The 26,243-nt window shown below is 32.1% G+C and overlaps 1 protein-coding gene across 1 annotated transcript in view; it reads right to left on the bottom strand.

Moving 5' to 3' along the window:
* The window catches only part of LOC126769230 (uncharacterized), a 79,625-nt gene that overhangs the window by 41,006 nt on the left and 12,376 nt on the right, over positions 1-26,243 (bottom strand). Inside the window, exon 5 of the mRNA XM_050487866.1 lies at positions 26,107-26,236. Coding sequence (XP_050343823.1) covers positions 26,107-26,236 — 130 coding nt within the window. The remainder of the gene's footprint in view (positions 1-26,106; positions 26,237-26,243) is intronic.

Genomic DNA, 26,243 nt, shown 5'->3' with positions numbered 1-26,243 from the left:
TATAGATATTGAAGAAACGTTACGGTGTACAAGAAAAAATAGATCAGAAACAGTAATAATTGTATCCAAGAACGAAAATTCAATTAAAGTTATATTTATCGAAAATATTAAAGTTGAGCTGTTTTATTATAACAACAACATAAACCTAACCGCAAAAACTAATTAAAGAACATATGTATGAACATTATAAATATTATATACAATTGAATATTTAAAGCACAAATAATTTTTAAAACGTATGATACCCAATCTACGTGGCTCCATTTCGTTACAACGAGATACGCATATATCTATGAGTACATTTACAATCCTCCGTAATAAGCTCTTTTGCTGGTTTCTAGTTCGTATAAAGTACAGGTTAAGTAAAAAAACAACAACAGCTAATTATTTAAAATTTTAAATTATATATGCTAACTTACCATTAAAGTGGAAAACAAAGAAAAAAAAAGTATTGCTGTTGTTAGGATATCTGGTTAGCGTATAATTGGTCAAAAGACTAGACAGTACAACTCCCTGTAATAAATATATAAATCAATAAAAAACTAAACAAAAATATACAAAGAAAAACAGAAAACGTCGTAAAATAATATATTACCTAAGACTTAAATTTAACTAAATGTATCATTATAGTTCCTACATATTTCAATATTAATTCCAACAAACTAAAGCTATTATCTGCTTTTCGAAATTAAAATATTGCAGACAATAAAGAATTGGTCGGAACATTTTATTTATTTTGTTATAAATTAACTTTATTTATATTCATATAAATTTTCATTTTACTAGACAGAAAAGATATTATAAGGCACGACCTAAAGATATTTCTTTTATATTAGGGCTTGATGTCTTACGGTATTTACTAAACAGTCAAATTTAATATTAAATTTGCTTACATATAGTATATATAAATATTTTATTACAAAATACTTAAGCCTACGTGGTCACCACTACACATAAACATTTGCACTATAAAAATATTAACCATTCCTTACATCGCTAATGCGCCATTAACATTGGGAACTAATGTGATACATGTAGTTACACTGGCTCAGTCAGCCTTCAAACTGGAACACAACAATACTAAATATTTCTGTTTGGTTTGCATATCTGATAGGTTTTTGTTACCTACCCAGACGGGTTTGCACAAAGCCCCCATCTTGATAATGTTATTCTCTAGATATATTAAATATAAAATAGTTTGTTATAACAAGTTCTTGGATATTTGAGATCCATGTGTGTTTAGCTTCGTAATTGTTTGTGCCGCGATTGGATAAGAACCCTAATCAGAGTAGGTAAACATTAACTCAATAATTGCCACATCAATATTTGGACCATTATTGAACCAATTTCTTTTATTATTATTATTTCGAATATTCAGGTAACAGAAAAACTGGTAATAAGATATTTGTATGTTACATCAAACGCTTAAGACAGTATAAGATGAAATAAGAAAGTACGAACATATTTTACTGAAAGGGAAGTTATAACTTGTGTGTGCTTTTTTTATGACATAAATTTTAAAGAAGTGTTTTATTTTTATATATTAATATTAAACTGTAATTTGTCTCTTTATCAAGCGTCTTATTGGTATTAAACTTTTTGTATTCATAAGTAAACATTATATAGTAAATAAGAGTCCTTTAGACTAATCGTATGATTAAAAAATATTAAGATTTAATTATTTCTTAATTGAGTGACGGGTATGAAAAATATACACTACGTTTTCAGTTGTAGATGGTACAATAAAAGCTCTTATGAAATGTAACCGAATAATGGGTACGAAATGAGGATTCCGTAATAAACTAAAGCTACGCTGGCGAGATTACCGGCCAAAGCTAGTTAGCTATATTCATAAAAATATCACTAGAAATCCATTTTCTCATTATTTTTTATTAACTTCTCATTTTTTTATTAATATTAATTATTCATAGCTTTGGATTTTAATCTTCTTTCGTTATTTTGGATTTTTAATGGCGCGCAATTAAATTATCTCTAATATTGAAATTAATATATTTTAATACTTTATCAATTCCGAAAATCTTTATTCTGGTAGCAATCACACAGTTTAAATTTATTTTATTTGACTAAATCAAATCAATGCAAATATTGAACAAACGAATATACAACCATAAACTAAAATTTACATTGTAGTATCCAAATATCAGTGAAGAACAATTAAATAATAAATTCGTTATTAATGATTAACTTTAAATGTTTTATTTAGTAGTATATTTTATGTAGATTCTACATTTTAATTACCGATTATAAAATAACATTTAATTAATTTTTAAACGTGTGTAAGTACTATGTACAGATTACGCGTAAGATCATTATTAATGGCTGAAATTTTATTAATGATTCCGTAATAAGTTTTTAAAAATGTAAACTACTAACATCCTTTGTTCTCCTTTATGGTGAATGTGTGTTTCGCGTAACCATATTGTGAAAATCCACTTAACTCGTAAAGCCTGATATACGTGGAATAAATCCTTCTCATAAAAATCTATTTAGGTGAACCTTAAGTAAAGACAATAAAGTACATTAGACCCAAGAAGTCGGGTCAAGTGTCGTAGCCATATTGGCGTCTAAAGTCGACTGAAAACTAAAAATATTAATTTAATATTAGAAAGAAACATTAAAATTGCAGCATCATTGTGCTTGCTTTGTTTTTATTATAAAATATCTTTTTTGGAACGTTTTATATGATCCTATCTACTCTCTGACTCTCGTGGAACTAATTCAAGATTAGGATAAATGTCAGTTTCCTTTTACACAAACTGGTGACTTTGAAGGCAGTTTTAATAGACTGTCTCTTTTATTTGACCTTACTTCCAAAGTTTCAAAGTGATATACGAGATGGTCGAGTATTAAATTATTTAGAGTTGGTAAAAATTGTAATCTAATATAAATTGTAGAAGCAACATCGTAAAAATAACATAGAAAAGTGTCGAAAAAAATTAATATATTTTATTAACATTAATAATAATACCTAATTTATCAGTACTAGATGCGTTTTAGCGACGTTTCACCTGCAACCAAAATAATAATAGAATATTTTTGTACAATTTTATCTTTTATGAGAAAAGTATGCATAGTAATCTGTTTACCTAATGAACAGAGGTGTCGTGGTTTTGGAGAAGAAAAGAGTGCAGTATTCAATAAGGTTACTCAATGTTACAGCATTTCTTAAAATATATTACTTAAAAGTGTTGGAATTGCGTGAAATCTTAAAATTGATATATTCCCGATATATTTTTTGCCGAATAGCACAGGTTCTGTGTCGTGACCGAGGTAAAATTAAAAACTCTAATACATAATAAAATTCGATGGGTTATTGAACAATGTTTCCTATATCCCATCGGTTACACAGCTAGTTCTTTATAATATTCAATGTAATTATATAATATGTTGATATATATAATGTATCAGAAATAACCAATTAGCGAAGACAACGACAACAACAAAAATGTAAAAATCTGTGTACTCCACTATTTTGTATGTCCGTGGGGACATCATTAAAAAAACAAACAGATTACATCTTTCTGTATTTTATCGAAGTACACACATATAATAAGGCAGATGTCCACATATATACTGAAACCATACTTCACCACATGACCAGAGCTGAGAAATGAGTAATTTGAAAGCATTTATTACATCGTTCCTTCCACGTAGACTACGGATTTTGTACTCATACATTACGGAATTAATTACACACAATGATAATTTGTTCACCGTGCGTTTTTTAACGTTGACAATTAGTCTTTTTGATAATTGAATAATTGATCACTTAAAAGTACTTACTAACTACGTTTTTTAACCTTGTTACTTATTCCTTTTTTTTATTATATTAAATATAAGCCGGTGGTACGGTTCATAATGGGGATTCTACTGAGAAAAACCGATCAGTAGTTATTCTTTTCTACCAAATAAATTAAAAAAGTACTTAAATAAAATAAAATTCCTCTATCCTGCATAAAAATCAACGAAATACTAACTCCATGTTTAATCTACACCTATATAATTTTATATTGAGTAAAATTATACCAACTATATTATTATTTTTTAACAAAATATATAATTATGCAATTTAATATAAATTGCAGATTTTTTTTAAAAACCAATAATAATGTCCTCCAAGCCGATTTCGGCCACGGCGGCTAATCTCAAGAGAGATTAGCCAACTACGCAGAAGATATTATAGTGCACAAGTGTGTGCACTATAATATCGCAAACACAGGTGCACTCTCTCTTCCCTTACTCTCATAATCCGATGGGACAGTAATCTGACACGATCGGAAAGAGTTCAGGCGGCTTTACGTGCTTTCCGAGGCACGGGAGTGTCCACACTTCCAACTTCCAGACTCCTGGCTGCTACTGAGAATTTTCTTATAGAAAAACCTAATAACTTTTTATTAGCCCGACCTGGGAATTGAACCCAGGACCTCCGGGTCTGCGGCCTTATATCTAGCCACTAGACCAACGAGGCAGTCGTTGTAAAAACAGTATATCTCGCCCCGGAAGCGATTTATTGACTTTACGGAATCAAATTTGACACCGAAACTGTAGAAATGTAGTACACTTCCGATGTAATAAATCAAGTTATCGGTTACAATAGTAAGGAAAAAATGCTATTTATCTTTTATAGGCTTTTTTACAAGGTTAAACTTATAAACAAATTAAAATATTAAATTAGTTTTATTTTTATATAATATTTTTAATTGTAACACCTATATAGATTATTTTTAATAAAATTAAAAAGTAAAATTAATAATAATTAATATTTTTTTAAATAATATGTTCTGGTTTGAATGGTGAGTGAGCCAGTGTAATTACAGCTCAAGACACATAGCGAATGATTAGAGCCGACGGTTAGCGGTGTATTGACGACGTAAAGAGTGGCTTATAATTCTTACAACGCCAGAGCCTATTGGTGAAGGTAACTACATACCATCTGGTGACCCAATTACTCAATTGCCTTACTAGGAGTTGAGATTGCCCAGTTTTTTGAACAGGCGAATGTTAGCAGAATATTGCTGTTTCGAACATAGCAAGCGCTACTAATTTTTCTTGTTCTGAATTTATTTGTAATTTCGCGTTTAGTTGTGAAGAAAACATTCATAAATATATCGAACGGAATTCTACTACTTCCACCAACCTACATTGTAGCACAATGGTGTGACGAAATATGCCTCTCATCTTCTCCTCAAGAGAAGAGGAGGCATTTGCCCAGAAGTGGGATATTTTTTTGACAGACTTTACTTTTATGATAGTTTCATACATATATACAACATAAAATTACTAATATTATTATGTGAAAAAATACATTAAATGATATTTCTTTAAGTCGACAATTTTTTATCAATAGATCAATGGTATTAAATTCAATTCCAATAAAACTCTTTGCTAGCTTTTAATACCCGAATGCAGTGGCCAATTACTCAATTGATATGCGCTGGCCGGTATTTCATAACATCAGCTTCCACTTCATCCGGCATATTATAAGCTTCCGAACATTCAATACATAACAAACATTGACCGACGTTATAGGGAGATTATATGATATATGATAATATATGGGTTGTTTTATTAACAGCTCATTTAATGTCTCTTAAAGTTTTATAGATATTTGAATAGTTTATATATATATGAAATAAAATAATAATTATAATATAATGTATAGCTACATTGAACATGACTCAGTACATTGATAGTTTTATCTCTGTCAGTATATTTGTTACGTAATTTTTTATCTTAAAAAATGAAATGATATTAAGGAAACTGAAAACTTAATAGAGATGTACTCATAATTAAAGTGCATTGTATTGAAGAATGTTGTCGTTTAAGACAAAGAGAAAACAAAAAATATCAAAAGGTTCCTATTTGCATTTTATTGTTAAGTACAAGTTAATATAGTTTTTCAATAATTAAAATAAATTAATTAAATAATGATACGAAATTTATAATTAAATAATGATACGAAATTTTTCCAAATTTCGTATCATTTTTCTCTTAAAGTTCAAACTTTTGATGAAGATTAATCGAATAAACTTGGAAGATTTACTTTTTTACTTTTAATAAACTATTACTTTTAATAAATAAATATATATTGGGCCTTGATATTTACTTCTAACTTATAAATAGATGATAATAGCCGAGATGGCCCTGTGGTAAGAACGCGTGAATCTTAACCGATGATCGTGGGTTCAAACCCGGGCAAGCACCACTGAATTTTCATGTGCTTAATTTGTGATTATAATTCATCTCGTGCTTTACGGTGAAGGAAAACATCGTGAGGAAACCTGCATGTGTCTAATTTCACTGAAATTCTGCCACATGTGAATTCTACCAACCCGCATTGGAGCAGCGTGGTGGAATAAGCTCTAAAAGCTCAAAAAGAGGAGAGGAGGCCTTTAGCCCAGCAGTGGGACATTCACAGGCTGTTACGGTTACGGTTACGGTTATAAATAGATAATTGTATATGAAAATATGTTCTACAATAAATGGCCCATAAAAGTAGTTAAATAACTAAATAGCATTTTTAATAATAAACCTAATAATAAATATATGTTATAAAATAATACAGTTTCATTGTCTTCTGGTTTAAAGGGTGAGTGAGCCAATTACAGGCACAAGGGACATAACATCTTAGTTCCTAAGGTTGGTGGCGCATTGGCGATGTAAGCGATGGGTAACATTTCTTACAATGCCAATGTCTATGGGCGTTGGTGACCACTTACCATCAGGTAGCCCATAGGCTTGTCCGCCTACCTATTGTATAAAATAATACCGACAAATCACACCATTAGCATTTCTAAATCCAATATCCAATAAGGACTTCTAATAATATGTGAGTAATTAAATACATAATATAACAAAACAAAAGCCACAATTTGAAATAGTGTAATTTTTTTAGTATTTATATTAATTAAATTAATTGTCAGTTTCGATTTTGAAAATATTTTTTTAAAATAAAAGCTTTATTGTTTTTCGAAGAAGTCCAACCATAACCACAAATAAAAGTTCCGTTTGTTTGATTTTTCTAGTTATCAGGCTCATATTTCCAGATTCTCATAAAATGCGATGGTTTCAAGATGAACCAAGACTACTTTTATATATATAGCTTACTTACACTATATGAGTAAATTTGCACACAGTTTGCTCTATAATATTTCCTGCTCAGTTTAATTGAAACCTCGTGAATGACCGCCTTCGTTTATATTGGATAGGACATCATCATCACCGTATTCATCAACAGGTGATCTATTCCTGTGCCTTCATTGAATAAATTAAAAAGTAAACATAGCAAAATATTTATGAGAGAATTTAAATTTTCTATTTTAAACGCTATTTAAAGTATGCAACTTGAAGCCTTTTTAATGAATAATAATTATTTGTACTTTCGATGAAAGTAGTAAAAGATTAATGAGTACTAACTGTAAATCATTTGAAATTGTAAAAGAAAATTAATTTGTATTTGATTGTTAATTTTGATTTGTATAATAATTATTTAATAAATAAGACGAAATCGTTACAAAAAACAAGTATCTTACTATAATTTTAAGCCCGACGACGCAACGGTATTTAGTGGTGCAAATGTAATGAATAGCGGTGTACTTTTTATTTATTATATTTTTTATTAGATTTTTTATTTATTATATTTATATACACACAGTTAAGTTTTTTGTTTAGTATATCTTGTCTTTAATTTGTATCAATGTTATTTGCACATTCAAAATCTAGTAGTGAGACATATATGGGTTGTTACTTTACTACCAACAAAGGTGTTATTAGTAATATTTGAAATTATTTGACAGACAAAATAAAAAAATATATGACTAATATTTATTTTACCTTTTATAATCTTTCATTCTACGAACTGGCGTTAAATAGCTGTCCGTCCTGATCAAAGTTTATTAAACTTGTTAGCTTGTTAGAAAAGATAAATGTTATCAAAGGCTTTTTGATGCAGACGAGATACTGCGAGCGTGATTTGACACGTCTCACATGACTAACACGAATACGCTATTCTTATTAATGCCTACGTTGATGTACTTTGTTATATATTCATAGCTCGCATAATAAATTTATCGAATAAAATTACTATTTAGAATTACGTTCTTATTTTAAACTTTGTATCCATCAAAGAATATTATTTATTCAAACAATTTATAATTTAAATACACACACATGAATCACCATCCTATGAAACATGCATATGTTAGTCGTATGTTACACTCAATCCGCCTAGTACCTCCTCCTTGGTAGTTCCTGACCAACCAGTTTGCTCCTTACGCAAACTTAAGGTCATATTGTTACAGCTAACTATATAAGCCAATAAACAATACACCATTTAAATATCTAAGACGAATAGTTTTTGAATTGTTGAGAAGACCTTTTTGAAATGGTTCTTATTTCTGTAGTTTTTTTTTTATATAGAATAGGAAGGTGGACGAGCATATGGGCCACCTGATGGTAAGTGGTCACCAAACGCCCTTAGTAGTGGTACCCTTTGTGTTTCCGTGCTGTTTTAAAGACGCTTCACGCTTCAAACATAATGAAAAAGATCTTTTAGACTTTGTAAGACATCCTTTCACATATAAGTAAATATGTATGTATTATTGTAGTGAGAATATTCTCCTAAGTTATATGAAGCAACTTTATTACCTACGAACCCTTCCTTTTATTAGAAAATATGGTCTTTTTCTGAAGTTTGAGTTTTAGAAAACGAAGGTCGTACGTCATTTTTGACCAAAATAGTTAATTAATGATGAATGAAACACTTTTTGTTCACAGAAGTTTAATAGTTTTTATTTCAACTCCATATATTAATATTTATATTAAATAAAATAAAAGTGTAAAAAATATTTATTTACCAATTGGAAGATGCTCTCAAGGAATGAAGACAAACCCAATCCTAATACCAATTTCCATATATTATATTTCTAACATCAAAAATCGCGAACTGCCACACCAACTTTCATCCTGAATTTTATATTTGACGGAATGAAATTTCAAAAACTTCTTACCGACTATCTTTTACAAGCTTACGCGCCAATTTCTATATTTTAAACATTGAAAAAGGAGTCCTATGCAAACTTTTATCCCCAATTTCAACAATTTGGTTATGTATTTTTAAGAATGCTGTCATAATTGTATTTAACTTATAAGCTAAATATCCATTTTCATATTCTTAACATTGACGAACAAAAAATGACGAACATCCATATTAATTTTTTCATATCCTCGTAGGTGATGAATTCTCAAAAGAGCTTTAACAGCTGTAGACAAATATATAATATTTCTAACATCAAAAATAACCAATTTTCATGCAAAGTTTCATCTCCCATTTAAATAACTTAATAAATGAATTTTATAGTATTATCTACGTCCCATAAGGAATTCCTGTGCAAAATTGCATCCTATTGGACCCTCAGGTTTAGGCAGAATGTTTTACGTCAGTCTACTATTTAAAAATTTTATTAAGTAAATTAACAAAATTAAACAACAATAAATTAACAAACTATTAAGCAATAATGACTATTCATAAGCCTTGTTTAGCGTGTCATTACTTAGATAATGTTGTATCTTCTTCTTTCGAATGTCCAATCAATAATGACAGAAATAGCGAAAGCAGTGCTTAACTAAAAAGCTGCTTAACGTTTATAAGTGAAGCCGTAAATAATTACAAATCTAGATTGCAATACTACTAAACATGACTGTTGAATTTTAGCAGAAGCTTAGTTATCACTCTATATACATGTACTCGTATAAAATGGATACACAAAATATTTAGATTAAATTATATTCGCTTTACAAAACCAAGCGTCAACTAACATTAAATTACATAAGGTTTATTATTAGTTCACGGTTATGGAGATAACCGTGAACTATGTTAACATTATATTATAAGCTGCTACACTACACTCCAACGCAAACTTCTAATGTAAATCGAATTTGGTTCGAATTCCATTAAAAACTGCTGACGACCCTAAGAGCCCTTAATTCTTCGCATGCCGGAGCGCATAAGTGCGCTCCCAATTTTGTTCCCGTAGTATGCCGGAGCGTAGATATGCGCTCAAACGTTATCTCATAGTTCAATTTTTTTTGTTTTACACTACACTAGAGAAGGAAGAAGTGCTAAGCAAAGCAAAGCTATTTTTTATATATAGAATATACAAATATATTGTACGCTTACCCGAGAACCTTTGTTAACATGAATAAAATCACTTTAATGCTGCTAATTTTATTCGAAAAATATTTTGCAATTTACGAAATTTTAACAAATATGGGCGCGAGCATTCGAAAAAAATATGTTGAGGCGTGAATTTGCGACGTTGATTTCGTCGTCGCTGATTGGCCGAAATGATAATCTAAAAAAAAAACAGAGAGGGAGACAAATATATATATATATATATATATATATATATATATATATTAATTACTATGGATAAAAAAGAGATAGGTATATGTTTCCCTAGTGTAGTGTAAAACAAAAAAATTGAACTATGAGATATGACAGAGAGACTCCGCACTCCAGCATACGAAGGATTAAACAAGTTTATATACATAAAACCGATTGCATTTGCAAGTTTGTATTCACGTTTTCACCATCGAACGACTTAGGAAGGATTCACTTTTCATTATTGTTTTGAAACGAAAGTAATCAGGTAAAAATACGACATTTAATGTAAAATTCTAATTTAGCAATATACTCTGGATTCGCAAGGCAACAAATATAGTATAAATCATATATAATAAGAAATAATTAATATGGTAATAAAATAAATCAACTTGAACAAGCTTATATGCCTGAAAATTATGCTACCAATCGTAACACTCCCGTGTCGTAAATGTTAACATACGCACCGCGCCTTTTTCTACATTATTTCAAACATTACTAATATATTATTATATAATATACCATATCTAAATCACGGTATCTGTAGCGAGAGGAAATCCTACACCCTCTCTCCCCTTACACGCGGGCGAAGCCACAGGTGGAATCTAGTTTTATAATAAACTGGACCGCAAAGAAAAAGGGTCGGTTAGAAAAACTTTAATATCTTAAAAAGTACCTAACCTAGCTTTATGAAATAAAGTCTAAATTAAAGAATATTTTAATGTGCTTAAATGAAAATAAAAAAAATGAATTCTAGCTTTTTATTTTTAATAAATGTGAAATAAAGAAAAGTGCGTAGTTTTTCTAGTATTAAAAACGGCATTCTCGCCAATGTCCACTAAAAATGGACCAACGTAGTCATTCAGAATTTCAATGACATATTTTTCTGCAGTTAAAGTTCCATTTTCTATCACCACTAGTTTAGTGCGGCTTCCGGAAGAAATCCCAGCCCACACGTGAACAGAGCCTCCGCCGTATGGTACTTTTTCTTCTTCACAGGCTTGATTATAGCGCTCTCTCGGTCTTCTGTACGCTCTTTTCCTCCCGTCGTGCTTGTATAAATAGAATGTAAATTCGTCTTAAAATATAGCTTTTGACCAGTCATTCAGAATCCAATTCTCGTGTTCTCTACCATAAGTCAACATTGAGTTTCTTGGTTTTTTTCTAGTTTTGGGTCATTTACAGGTCTTAGTGGCTTTAAATTTGCTTCAGCCAGACGCCGCCTTACTGTATCCGTACTCAGATTGTTTGTTGTAAATGATGATTATTTACTTCAACAGCCGTAAGAAAGCGATTTCTCAAAATTGTTGACAGCATATAACGATCCTCCCGCACCGTCGTGCACCTTGTTCGTCCTGTTCCTGGTCTTCGAAGATTGAATCCAGTTTCATGGAAACGCTGGTACTCGCTAAACTGTAGAAAGAGTCATACAAACAGTTCTCGCTGTATTTCGCTGATTGTGTCCATCTTAAAGCATTGTCAGGATCCTGGTACATTCTTCAGGGGTTAACGACATGATGACTTCAGAATAATAAAATTTATAATGCAGGGACAAATTTATAACTTTTTTACTGCAAAAGTAATTTAACTCGGTTACTAAGTTTCACATTATAGTTTTGTTTAGTTAACGTTCGTCTAAACCGCCTGTTTCGATGGTTTTCTTTCCGAGGATATTCGTACAATAAGCTTTATTTATACATATAAATATACTTTGTATACGGTGCAATACTATAAAGAACTATCTATTTAAAAGTGAAAAAAGTGATTTATATATAAATAATATTATAGACATATATATATATATATATCTTATCGGATGGTTTGTTTTACGTTTGTTACAAAAATATTAAAATAACAATAGGTACAGATGCGTGACAAAAAAAACTAGCCCGAATTTTTAAAAATCAAATTGTTTCTAAGTCAGGCTGAGAAGAAGTTTAAATCTAAGGTGACGGGTAGAATGTAATAAATTACAAATTAAAATATATAATATCTATATAATATAATAAATAATAATAAAATACATAATATAATAAATTTGGCGTCCTATCGCATGTCTACCTAGCATGTATAAGCTTTTCACATCGATACTATCCGATCAACTGTACACTCCTTGTCAAGTAAACAATATTATGGCCCCAGAACAAAGGGGATGTTGACGCGGAGCCCGCGGATGCAAAGACCATTTGATGGTAAATAAAGCTATCCTAGATAATACACATAAGGGACAAAAAAAATTAAGCATGAGCTGGATCGACTATAGTAAAGCGTTCGATAGTATATCCCACGAGTGGCTGTTGCGTGTACTTGACATTTATAAATGCCCACATCTAATAAAATCTTTTCTTGAATGCTGTCAATGCTCAAATGGAAAGTTATAATGACGGTTAAGGGCTCTAGAAAGTCTTATACTAATGAACCGATTTACATACGACGGAGCATCTTTCAGGGAGTTTCTTTACTGGTGGTAGGGCTTTGTGCAAGCTCGTCAGGTACCACCCACTCATCAGATATTCTACCGCAAAACAGCAATACTTGATATTGTTGTGTTCCGGTTTGAAGGGTGAGTGAGCCAGTGTAATTACAGGCACAAGGGACATAAAATCTTAGTTCCCAAGGTTGGTGGCGCATTGGATATGTAAGCGATGGTTGACATTTCTTACAATGCCAATGTCTAAGAGCGTTGGTGACCACTTACCATCAGGTGGCCCATATGCTCGTCCGCCTTCCTATTCTATAAAAAAAAAGGGAGATTCCTTGTCTCCATTGTTGTTCTGCTTAGCTCTTAACCCAATTTCTACATTACTAAGTAAATATGAAACGAAAGGATATAAACTACAGGATAAAGTGTGGATTAATCACCTAATATATACATGGACCATATTAAAGTTTATGCAAACAATAGAAATAACTTAAAAATTTTACTAAATAGTGTTGAAATATTTACGGAAGTTACAGGCATGACTTTTGGTTTAGATAAATGTAACACACTTCACTTAACAGCTGGACACAGAAACTACACTAATGGTAACGAGCATGTGCTACTGAACGGAGATCCTTTTAAGCAGTTAAAATTAGATCAAAATATAAGTATTTAGGTATTAATGAATCCGAAAAAATTATTCATAATGACGTTAGAGATCAATTAACTAAAGAGTATTTCAGGAGAATCAAAAACTAACAAACTCTTTCTTAAATGGGCGAAAACTAATAAAGGGGATAAATATATACGCCATTTCAGTTTTGTTGTATTATTTTGGTGTAATCAACTACAACTTACCGCTGATTAAAGGGGGTAGAAGACTAATTAATGTAGAATACTTGTATAAAGCCCATATTCTAAAACTTAAACAATATTTAGAACAAAAAAATGACTACCTAATTGAAGCAATAGTACAGCAAGACCAATAAAGAGAAAAATATTCCATATTTACAGAAGCAAAAGAGATAGAGAAAGATTTGAAGTTACCAAACGGCAAATACACAATCACAGAAATAAAAAAGAACATAATTAAAAAGCAAAACTAATCCTGGAGAAACAAGAACCTACATGGCCAATTTCCCAAAAAGGTCCTTGACCTAGCCAATGTGGACAGAGAACTGATGTTTAAAGGTGGCTGAAGAAACGACCTATTTCAGCTTTATTGGAATCATCTTTATTTGCAATACAAGACCAAGCGGTACTTACACGTCAGCACGAACGCGACATATTGAAACGAAGCGTCGACGGAAAATGCCGCTTGTGCCTATCTAAAGATGAAACTGTTCAACACCTTCTCGCAGGATGCGAAAAACTAGCTGGAACATATTATGTTAAGAGACATAACAATTTGGTACAGTATATATTCTGGTGTTTAGCAAGAAAAAGCAAAATAGAAGTTAATAAATTATGGTGGAAAGAAGAACTTAAACAACCCACTGTAAACGAAAATAATATAGCCAAATTAATGTGGGAAATTCCCATACAAACTGATGTCACAATCACTCACAATAGACCGGACCTTATATACATAGATAAAATCAACAATAAAACTTACCTTATTGATGTTTCGGTACCATCCGACTATAATATTGGAGCAAAGGAAATAGAAAAAATCAGCAAATACCATCCGCTGAAAGTCGAACTCTCTAGACTGTGGAAAAGCGCAGTCACAGCGATCCCGATAGTAGTGGGCGCCACAGGAGTATTGACAAAGAATCTAAAGCGGTACTGCGACAAACTAGAGAAACACGTTAATATCAATATCCTCCAAACACAAGCATCACTCCACTCAACCACAATAATAAGCAAAGTTCTTGGAGACACAATATTTGCAACAAGCACGCAGACTAGTAACATTGAGATCTTACATCTAACAGCATTCAAGAACCTCGCTGAAGCTGCTAATAGATTTTGTATAATTTACTCTAATACACTCACCTACAGACAATAATCATATCATACGTCCAAACTCCAGGTATTATACATCATTTTTACTCAGGCAGAGCTGTTTAATTATACATTATTGAAAATATAAAAAAATAAAATTAAAAAAAACATAAAAAAATGCACGTTTAAAAATAATAATAATAATATAAATAGTTGGGTAAGTTTCATGTTAATGTATATATATATTACTTTTTTTGTCATTATTATATTAGTAAGTAGATAATAGGGAAAAAAAGAATAATTTATTTTTTAAACATTAAAAAACGGATGGGGATATAAATGCTCTTTTTTCCGGTGACCGGGACGGAGTATTTATTAAAGCCGACTCAAAAAAGTCGAGAAAGTACAAACGTGATGTACAAATAAATAATAAATAAGTTCCTCAAAATCTAACTCCACGTCCGGCATGACCATCTTTGCCACGTGAGGGGCGGACATTGGTAACTTTTAAGTTCACTAACCAATGGCCAACAGAGCTCTAGTAACCCAAAAAGGAGATATGGAAGGTCATTTAAGAAATACACGTATAGAGTCGCTTCCTGGGGGCGATCGCCAGGGCAAGTCTGTAGCTGGTGTCAGACGTGACAGAATGCTAGCCAGTGATTCCCGGCTTGCCGGGACGGCTTGGATGGGAGTCGGGGATAGGAGGGTTAGGGAAAGATCCTCAAGGACTACAACCGATGAACAAAGCGATATGGGTGATACTTTGTAGAGCAGGGAGTTGTCTCCCGCAAGCTCAGCCGGTACATCTGAAACGACCACTGACTTACAATATGAAGATGCAAGAAAGAAGTGGTCACTAGTAGAGTTAGAAGAACTTATGTTTTGTTATTTTAAAGCCAGAGCCGGAAGACCTGGTTACTTTATTTTTTAAACATTAAAAAACAGATGGGGGGATATAAATGCTCTTTTTCCCGGTGACCGGGACGGAGTATATAATAAAGCCGACTCAAAAAAGTCGAGAAAGTACAAACTTGATGTACAAATAAATAATAAATAATAATAAAATATATAAAATCTCTATCTAAAATTCAAAATGTTACCAAACGATGTTAGAGATTATAGCTATATTTCAATAAACGTATTCATTCGCAAATAATAATCACCACGAAACTTATTACTTGTAGACTTAGAATATGAGGTCGTCGGGATCACCCACAATCAAATACCTCTAGGAATATTGTATAATACAAAATACGAATCAACGCACTAAATTTATGTACATGTACTTTAATAGCAATCTAATAATACGCAACAAGCTCAACACTAAAACCATTAAAATTATTACGATCCATGACTGACGCAATATAACAGCAAGAAACAAGAATAAAGTTCTGTCATGGTGTCTTGCTACTCGTTGAACGCATTATCTATAGAATAATTCTCATTTTTGTATATTTATTTCAATAAATCGGAGACCGTCCATAGATACTGGCTAGAACTATAAATTATTTCTTACATAGACAATGCGACATCAAGCATAAAAACTGAGATGTAATATCATTACACTGATACAGTGTTTGGAGGTAGAAAATGTAATGAATGGCTATTCAACCAAATGGGCTTTTAGTTGCTTTTAGTAGGCACAGTATCACATGAGATGCAAAGGAAGGAAGAATGTGGTCGATTGCATATACAATATCGTTTTTATTTGTATATGAATTTGTTTGTGTGCAATCTCCATACTAAATTAATTTAATGGAATTAATATGATTCAAATTAATATGATTAGTCATATTTGGTCTTTGACAAAGTAATGTATGTTAGCGATTATGTATAAAATAATTAGCATGAATGTCCTTATACTCATCGAATTATGAATAAATGCTAATAGGAAAGTATGTTAGACGTGTACATCCGCTTTAAATTTTATAACACATAAATAAATTTTTCTTATCAAACCAAAAATCTTTTTTATCAAATTTTCTTCGTCTTAGATTTGTCATAGTAACGCCTGGAGTCACGACGTCGCACTGGCGCCTCCATAATGGATCTACGTGACATGACTCAAACAACAAAAGTTAATGAGAAACGAATGACATTTGCATCATTGTTTATAAGTTCTAAGGAAAATTATAATAGCTTTAAGTTCAATTACATGACTCCTTCGAAATAATTCAATATTCTAACATTCTTTTACAAAATATGTAAATTAATTATTTAATAATATTATTATCATAAACAAGTAACTTGTTAGTTTGTTTTTCCCTGCTTTACCCAAAAACCGATGGTTAAAAAAACTTTCATTGGGCATTAGGTTATAGTTAATAGTATATTTTTAGTATGTTAACTTAATCGTTAAGAACATTGACAGTTCAACGCTGCCAGAACAATTACAGATACAATAAAACTATAAGATATACAACTGCTCAAATACCGTAAAAAATTATTACCATGATGGCGAATGGATTGCTATCGTTATCGATCGATATTTGCGTATAACTTATTATTAAAAAAATACGAGTAAACAGACTCTGCTGGGATGTGTAACTCGGATAATGCTTAGGGAATATAGTTAGTAGATCAGAAAAAGAAGTCAAAGATATTTTAACTGGATATCATGATATCCAATTTGCTACACAAAGGTTTTTTTACAATACACGCAATTTCCCAACAGCAATTTTACCTCAGTTACTTAATTAGTGGCGAGATATTAAAATTTGGTGTTTGTATAAGACTTATAAAGCCTAAGAAGATTAATCCGGCCCTACTAAAGTATTGTTTTTGGGTTGAAAATATATTAACTGAAGTTAAAAATTTAAGTTTATGTGTAATTGAATATTTCAATATAGCTCATAGATTTTTCTCATTTAATAATTTTGACATTTTAACATTCAAGTGTTATTTCTGAAAACTTAAAAAAAATATAACTGTCTGCCTTTTAATCTTGACTCAGTTTGTTATTGAGAAAAAAGTTTCAGTAAATATGTGTCATCCTCAAACAAACTAACATGCAAGATTAATAAAAAATATTATTTGTTTCCTAGCCCAAGAGGCTTATCATCATCATCATCATCATCACCAGCCGAAAGACGTCCACTGCTGGACAAAGGCCTCCCCCAAGGATTTCCACGTTGGCCGATCTTGCGCTGCCCGCATCCAACGGCTTCCCGCGACTCGTTCTAAGTCGTCGGTCCACCTTGTAGGGGGCCTGCCCACGCTGCGTCTTCCGGTTCGTGGTCGCCACTCGAGAACCTTTCTGCCCCAGCGGCCGTCGGTTCTGCGAGCAATGTGCCCCGCCCACTGCCACTTCAATTTAGCAATTCTTCTGCCGTGTGGTGACGGCGACGAATATCACCACCCCATCTCATCCCGTGGGGGGCGTAGAAGTCGACCCGAGGGAGTATACACCAGAGAACGGGCAGCAGCGTCTCTCTGAGTACTATGACTAACTTACTGCGATCGCCAACCCGTCTGCCAAGCGTGGCGATTATGGCATATCCCCTCATGATTCGCGCAACTAAACCACGGCCCCTAGTCCCCGGCAGCCCTGCTATTCCTAGCCTTGGTAACAGCTGTGGTAACGGCGGGGCAGGGGGTGCTAAGAATCCCCGGCAGATTTCGTGTTACCAACACCGACGACCTCTGGCCCTGAGGCTTACGAGAACGAATATATAAGTATAACGAACGAATAAAATAAGAAATCTAACTTAGATTTCTTAAATTTAAATATTGAAGATTGAATTATATTGTTTTTTTAACTAATTTGTGCTTGGCTTCTTGGCCTTTGATCAGGTTTTAATTATTATATGACCTTTATTTGATAAATTAAAAAAAATATATATAATAATTAAACTCATTAAAATAAAAATCTTAAAATACATTAAATTCATCGTTTTAAAATAATCACAAATTATAGATTGTCTATGAAATATATACAAGATCTGTAAATTATAGTATTGATAACGCTTAAAAAACCACTACCAGAATGTATCATAATGAAGTACTGACGGTTGAAAAACTATTCAACCATTTTTCCGACGTGTTTGAAATTTCTGTACGATAATTCTTATAATTCAGTTATATAATTTTTTTTATTATATTATAAAAAAAATATTTTGCATAGCAAGGTAAACAACTTAATATCAATTATTATGATATTATGCACTGTTAATGTATTATATTATATGTGTTACGAAACATCGTCTAATAATTCAAATAACATCTCATATTTTATACATCCTCCAAAATGTGAGTATGAAAAACGATATGAAACGTTCTTCTTTACCTAAAATTCGGGTAAATACTTGGATTATACAGGTTAAGTGTGAATGACGTTATCAAAGCCAGTGACTTGCAGGTTGCCAGACGCTTACCCTCCAATAAATTATCAGCAAAATCTGTTTGCGAGTTTTTTTTAATTAATCCAATTTTCGTGCGCCTCCTTTTCGATAACGGATTTTTGTGTTTGCTCGGCTTTGAATGAAATAAGATTATTATCACTGCGCACTTATTCATGAATTTTGCCTATTCTTGTACAATGTTACATCTTGATCTTTTAATAAAATGATTTTAGTACGATTATTAGCTATTTCGCTTGTTCTATACAATTTATTGACAAAGAATTCTTTACGTGAAATGATAAAAATAAAATTGTATTTTTAGAAATATAATTTATTATATATAAGAAATAATTTGAATAATCGAAGCAAGCGAATATTTTAAAATGTAAAATAAAATATACCTAAATGTGATACACCTAATATTTCATAACAATAAATGCTTAACACCATTAGGTATTCATTTAGATTTAAACTCAAAGGTCTCGTAAGACTTGAAAAATAAGCAGCAGTTAACTTATTCTGATTTTTATAAATTACTCTCACTCGACATTGAGTGAGAGTATATATATATATATAGTATATCGGCTTGCGTTACCAATCGCAGTATACCTTCACTGAAAATATTCTTTATCAACCCCGTACATTATAATATATAAATAAAATAAATATACATCATGTATATTTATTTCATCATGTATATTCATATCATGTATATTTTATTTTTTGTACAAATATATCTTATAAAAAATTTCTTTCAGAAATCCTAGAAAATTTGGGCGTAATTTTCAATGGATCGGGTATATTGAGACAATTTTAGCTCGAGATGTTTAAATATTTAATGTTTGATTATTCAAAAATATAGGATCAAAGAGAGAACGATGAACATGAGTGTCCGCACTATTCAAGTTTTATTATTACCCGGAGGGTTGGGCTATTAAAAAGTCGGAAACCGACTATATAATATAAAACAAAAAAAACAACTTGTATCCCTTCCAATCTAGTTTATATACCTCATTTCTGACAGCAAGACTGTTAATCTGGCGTGTAATGAATAGATGATTATTATGTTCAAGCCAACCGCAGGCATTCTAGTTTGAATACTGAGAGGTACTAGTTAACGTTTACACGCAGCCAATACTTAATTAAACGCTGTAAATGTTGATGAAAATTATTATATTAGTAATATATTTGTATATTAAATACATATTTTACACGACAAAACATAACCTAAGATATATGCAATTACGATCTGATATAGAACATGTTATACAAACGGTCAAGCGACGATATAAAATGCTAAGTTAGAAGCAAATAACTTTTACATTCGTATTGTGTACACTTACAGAGGTGCGGGAAAGTGCTCCGAAATTGAAAATTTAATGTATTTGCAAAGTCCACAGTGTCCAAGTACTACTAGAGCGGTACCATCAAACTGAAATATGACTTAAACTTATTACATATTAAATTTTATGTAGCTACTTCAATGAGAGAACTGTCATATTTTATTTATATACTTTTTTTTTACTTAACATACAATATGTTGAGTAAAAAAAAACAATAAATAAAACACATTAGCTTACAGCTTAGCTTAGCGTAGCCATGAAATTATGTAATTGCATACTCACGATCAAATAATAGGTATTCACCTAGGATCTTATTTGTAACTAGTTTGCGGCCGGTTAGAGGGAGGGTTCCCCCTGTTTTCGGTACCCTATGCCCTTTTCTGTACGCCTGTACCCCTGACAATGAGTTTTCATGATGATCGGTTAAGTAACTAAGACATGAAAGCATAACTAACAAACAAACAAATAACTGCCTCGTTAGTCTGGTGGCTTGATATAAGGCCGCAGGTCCTGGGTTCAATTCCCAGGTCGGCCAATAAAACGTTTTTAGGTTTTTCTATCAGAAAATTCTCAGTAGCAGCCCGGAGTCTGGAGGTTGGAAGTGACTCCCGTGCCTCGGAAAGCACGTAAAGCCGTTTATCCTGCGCCTGAACTCTTTCCGGCCGTGTCAGATTACTGTCCCATCGGATTATGAAAGTTAGGGAAGAGAGTGTGCACATGTGTTTGCGCACACACTTGTGCACTATAATAACTCCTGCGTAGTTGGATAATCTCTCTTGAGATTGGCTGCCGTGGCCGAAATCGGTTTGGAGGACATTATTATTATTATTATAAGTAATAATATACTGAATATTGATACTATGCTTATTTTCCATTATTTTCCAATTTTTAGCTCTATACGAATTATAGTTGTATTAATTTTCTATATCAACCAGACTATTTGAACTGTAACCGATGTTAACTGGCATTGTCATCTCGGATAATTTAATAAAGTTTTATATATATTTATTTTCATAAACATTCAGAAATTATAAATCCATTTTTTTTTTTGGTTGTTATTTAAGTCTCTAAATCTTCTACATAGTAAGAAGGCACCCGCCTTGCAATGTTAAGAAGTATTAATAAGGTTTTATAAACAATCCGCACAACGCCTGCGGGTTAATTAAAGCTTAAATTACACGCGTAGCGGTATATTAATGCCGCCCACTGGGATATACAATGAAGGAACGTCAGAAGGGTAATCATGTTTTAACTGTCCTTATGGATTTTTTTTGAGAGTGGTATTAAGAATTACATAGAAGAATGTAACCACATATTATAAACTGCGTGGAATCCCATCTCGTTTATAAATAATCCTAATAAATTTATACATCCTTGAAACGCAAGTGTTCATTTACACTAGATGGAAGAACATATCATAGCAGAGTTGTAAAAACAAGCGCTGAAACTATCAATAGCGCTTTTCGAATGAAATACAAACAGTCTGTAAAAACAACAAAACGTACCTTTCAAATATTTGATTCCTATAACGTTACTTTAAAAATTGTTACGAATTGTTTGCTTGAAATATCGCAACAAGCTTGTCATTCCATTGAAATGACAAAATAGCATTTATGCAAAGACGTTGCTCAAATGTTGTTTGGTATTATCCTTTTTTTTATCAGTTTTAATACCGTAATTGGTTATTTAATATTTTTGTTGCTAAAACGGTGTGGCTAGATAGAGGTAAGGCCACAGACTGGGAGGTCCTGGATTCAAATCCCAGGTTGGTTGGTTGGTAACGTAATAATTACGCATTACAGACAAAAAGTAACTAACTAGCATTTAATTGAAATATTTGTTGCAGTTGTTGTTTTGTTGCACCGTTAAATAATTTCAGGTAAACCATGTATTTCAAGCGTAAAAATATTATAAAAACGTAAATGTTATATTAAATATAAATATATTATTTCATACATGGACAATAACAAACGTATCATTCTTTTAAAAACTAAAACACACAGTTACGCTTTGAATCTGTTTGAATAAAAAATCCTTTAAAAGGTTAACCCGTTATACAACTAACGTATTTTAAACTGGAACGTGCCCCAGAATTAGTCACAGGAATTAAAGCGCGTTACTACGACTCTACATGCTACGTAGGTAAGTATTATAGTTTCCGCTTACATTCGCGACTAAATCCAAGAAGATGAAGACAATATGCGAATAGTTATATTGTTTTCTTTTACAAAACATTATTTGTGAATTTAATTAAATATCTTAAATGTATATTTTAGTTGCATCTCTTAATAAAGTTTAAGTTAATTAACATTTACTCTTAATTTTTCTTATGTAGCTAAATTTTATTGCTAACATTCTTAACGAGGTAACTTAACGATTTTATTCGATTTCTTTATGTATCCTGTATATTATATATACCTATAGGCACTTACGTTATATACCTATATCGATTTTGAGAATTCTTATTAAAGTATCGATACATTCGTAATAGTAAAATTGGTCTCGTATAATAATATAAGTAAAGTGTAAAAAATGTATTGTCAATGTATGGGTAAGCATTCTATAGTAAAACCGTAGACGAAGATACATTTTATAAAGCGTAGCAACTGTTATTCAGTCAATTACAACGATCAATATAAAGTACTTTTCTCAGGTAGGTAGTTTTTAGGTGTATTTATACTGTGTACTGTTATGTGTTACTTTAATTGACGATGTACTCGTAATATAATCGGCGTGTAATAAAAATTACCGACAAGTGAGTTATTGTTTCACATTACAAAACATACTTTGATACAAAATTTTATCAACTAAAGAGTCAGTTCTCTTTTTTGGGGGCCTTATCTAAAATCTTACAACATTTTCCAACGATTTTTTTTCGCATAACAATAGTTTTCCGGCTGGGAGAAATCTTTCAGCTTACGCGCTCTCTTGTCCAAGGAGAAGAACCCGGTAGGCTTTCCTAACATGTTCTTGCCAACTCCGAAGTTCTTACTTGGTGGAAGGGCTTTGTTACAGGCCCGGCTAGATAGGTACCACAATACTTGGTTGTTTCGATGTGAAGGTTGAGTGAGCCAGTATAACTTCTGCCACAGGGACAATGACATCTTAGTTCCCGAGATTGATGTTGCATTGGCGATGTACAGAATGGTTAATATTTCTTACATCGCTATTTTCTATGGACGCAATCACTCAATCTCTTTCCATCAGGTTGCCATCAACCAGGCTACCTACAATCTAGATATTTCAAAAAAAAAATTTTTGAATACAGTTTTTTTTTTGTTCTGAGTCGTGAAAATAGTAAGTGGCCTATTAGACTGACACTGGATTCCTGGAAACGAGGTCATTTAAATATGTATTTTTTTAGCTTTATTTTTAAAATGAAATTAAAATAAAAAGAAATCATTGTGTTCAGCTCGTTACTTAAAAAGTGCGAATCGGACTTTGCACACTGAAAATATTCCAAGGTCGACACCAACGTTAAATTTCATACTTTATAATAAGTTTTTATTTGACATAGTAATCCATCTACAAGATACATTTCTTTATTAATTCACTTTATTTAAGGTTAACTACCTTCTTGTATTTGGACACATATGTACATTTACAGACATCTTTAAAATCTATTTACAGAGATGGCCATGAACATTCGAATCTTAACCGATAACAGCGCGAGGCCATCCCAGCTTTCAGACCCGTCTAAAACAGGACACGCAAGGGGGGCCACGTCCCCAGGGTTACGCCCTATCTTTTTTTTTGTACTTATGCTCCCTTGTGCCTGTAATTACCCTGGCTCATTCACCCTTCAAACCGAAATGCAACAATACTAAGTTTTGCTTTTTGGCAGTAGAATATCTAGGGATGGGTGGTACCAACCTAGACGGGCTTGCACAAAGCTCTATCACCTAGAAAAGTTGATTCAGCGGCTTGGGTCGGGTAGGTAGGAAGAATGGTGTGTACACGTATTTTTTCAAAATTTAATATGTAATGATAAATTAAGTCTTTTTTTTAATAGAAATTACATAGCACCCATATTTTAATAAACTCAGTTTATATATTTTTTTTTAATTAGTGAAAGTAAAGTATTAATTCTATACAGGTGTTTTTTTAAGTTAAGGGCGGTAAGTTTTTGATTTTTACTGTCGAGAAAATTTTGAGGAATCGCATTTTCACAATATATACAGTTTTGGAGCCCACAATACTAAATTAATTCAATACGACTCCCTGATGATATATATCTAATTAGTCACGTCATAAGTGGGGAACACGAAATGGCGATGCCGCAATCCGAAAAACCTATTAAAAAACAAAAGTAAAAAATTAAAAAATCCGATTTTTAGTAGTTATAAGACTCCCAAGCAAAGCTCCTCTGAAAGATCATCAATTTCTGTGTAATAAAAACCACTGCTGCAATTTCCAAATAATGGAGATAGTGGTTGATGCGGCGACTGAAGGTCTAAAGCGAGAGTTTCACAGAAGGAAGCAACGGCCGTCTACGCTGATTCCCTGCGAAGCGTCGCCGACACGATTGTTCGCAGGGACAGGTCTTGTTCCACTTCACGGACCAGGATCATCCTCTCCGCACTCCACGCGGGAAACGCCTCCAACGTATGCTGAGCGGTGTCCCGGTCCGCGCCACAGTGGTGACACATTGCCGTCGATGCGTGTCCGATCTAACACGGCTATTCTAGACTTATACGTAATATGTATCATACTAATAAATAAACGTAATATGTGTAAGTTTTATTTATTTGTTTCACGCAAAAACCACCTTTTTTCCAGTTTATAGTTTCAAGTCAGACATAGGCTATATGTTAACATGATGTATATTTTTTGTATTCGTGACAAATATCAAAACATTTGGAATACATTAATTGTAAACATTTTGTCTAGGTAAATATTACTTTGCTTTTATAAATATTATTCAGTTGCAGAAATATTTACATTAATTATTTTAAAGTAAAATTTTCATTTTTTTATATTTATAGTAATTTTATGTTCCGATTGTAGAGCGATTGTATGCGCTTTTTATGTGAAATTATATAACACAATACAAAAGTACTTTATTTTACACCAAATTACAAATAAAAAATTGAATATTGAAATATTTGGTACAGTAGGCGGTCTAAGTGCTGTTTTAGCAAGTTAGCAATTTCTTTTAAACAACCTTCGCGTACAAGATATAATATAAAAATAAATGTTAATATGTTATATAAGATCAGATTTCAATTAAAGACGAATTCGTTATTAATAATTAAATTCATAGTTATTACTGTGGTTAGATGTTGTTTTAATTCGTTTCGAAAGATTCATTGGTTTAGTGGCTAGCCTATGAAATTGCAGATTTCATGTCCTGGGTTCAATCCCCAGATCGAGCTCATAAAAGTAATAAAGTTTTTACATAAAAAACCTTGGCTTTAGGTTCTGCGCCCAAACCGTCTCCAGTCGTGTCAGATTGTCGTCCTGTTGTATGACGAGGGTAAGAGAAGAGAAAGTGCACCTGTATTTACGCACACATTGGACTATCGTATATCTCGCACAGATGACTAATCCTTCTTAACAATAGCCGCCATGATCGAAATCAATCAGGAGGACAACATCATCACATATCATTAACAAATACAAAAAATAAAAGTAGCTTACTAAACTTACCCATATCATCAATAAGCGGAGCCATACGAAGCGTAACTCCTACAAGAAGCAAGCAAAGAAAAAGTAGCAGGCAAGCTGTCACCATGATCGTATAGCGAGCGCGCCTCGGTAACTCATCGGGGTCCAATACCTGGCGA

Source organism: Nymphalis io, chromosome 6 (genome assembly GCF_905147045.1).
Source record: "Nymphalis io chromosome 6, ilAglIoxx1.1, whole genome shotgun sequence".
In the NCBI taxonomy this organism is placed as follows: Eukaryota; Metazoa; Arthropoda; class Insecta; order Lepidoptera; family Nymphalidae; genus Nymphalis; species Nymphalis io.
This window is presented reverse-complemented; position numbering and strand designations above follow the sequence as displayed.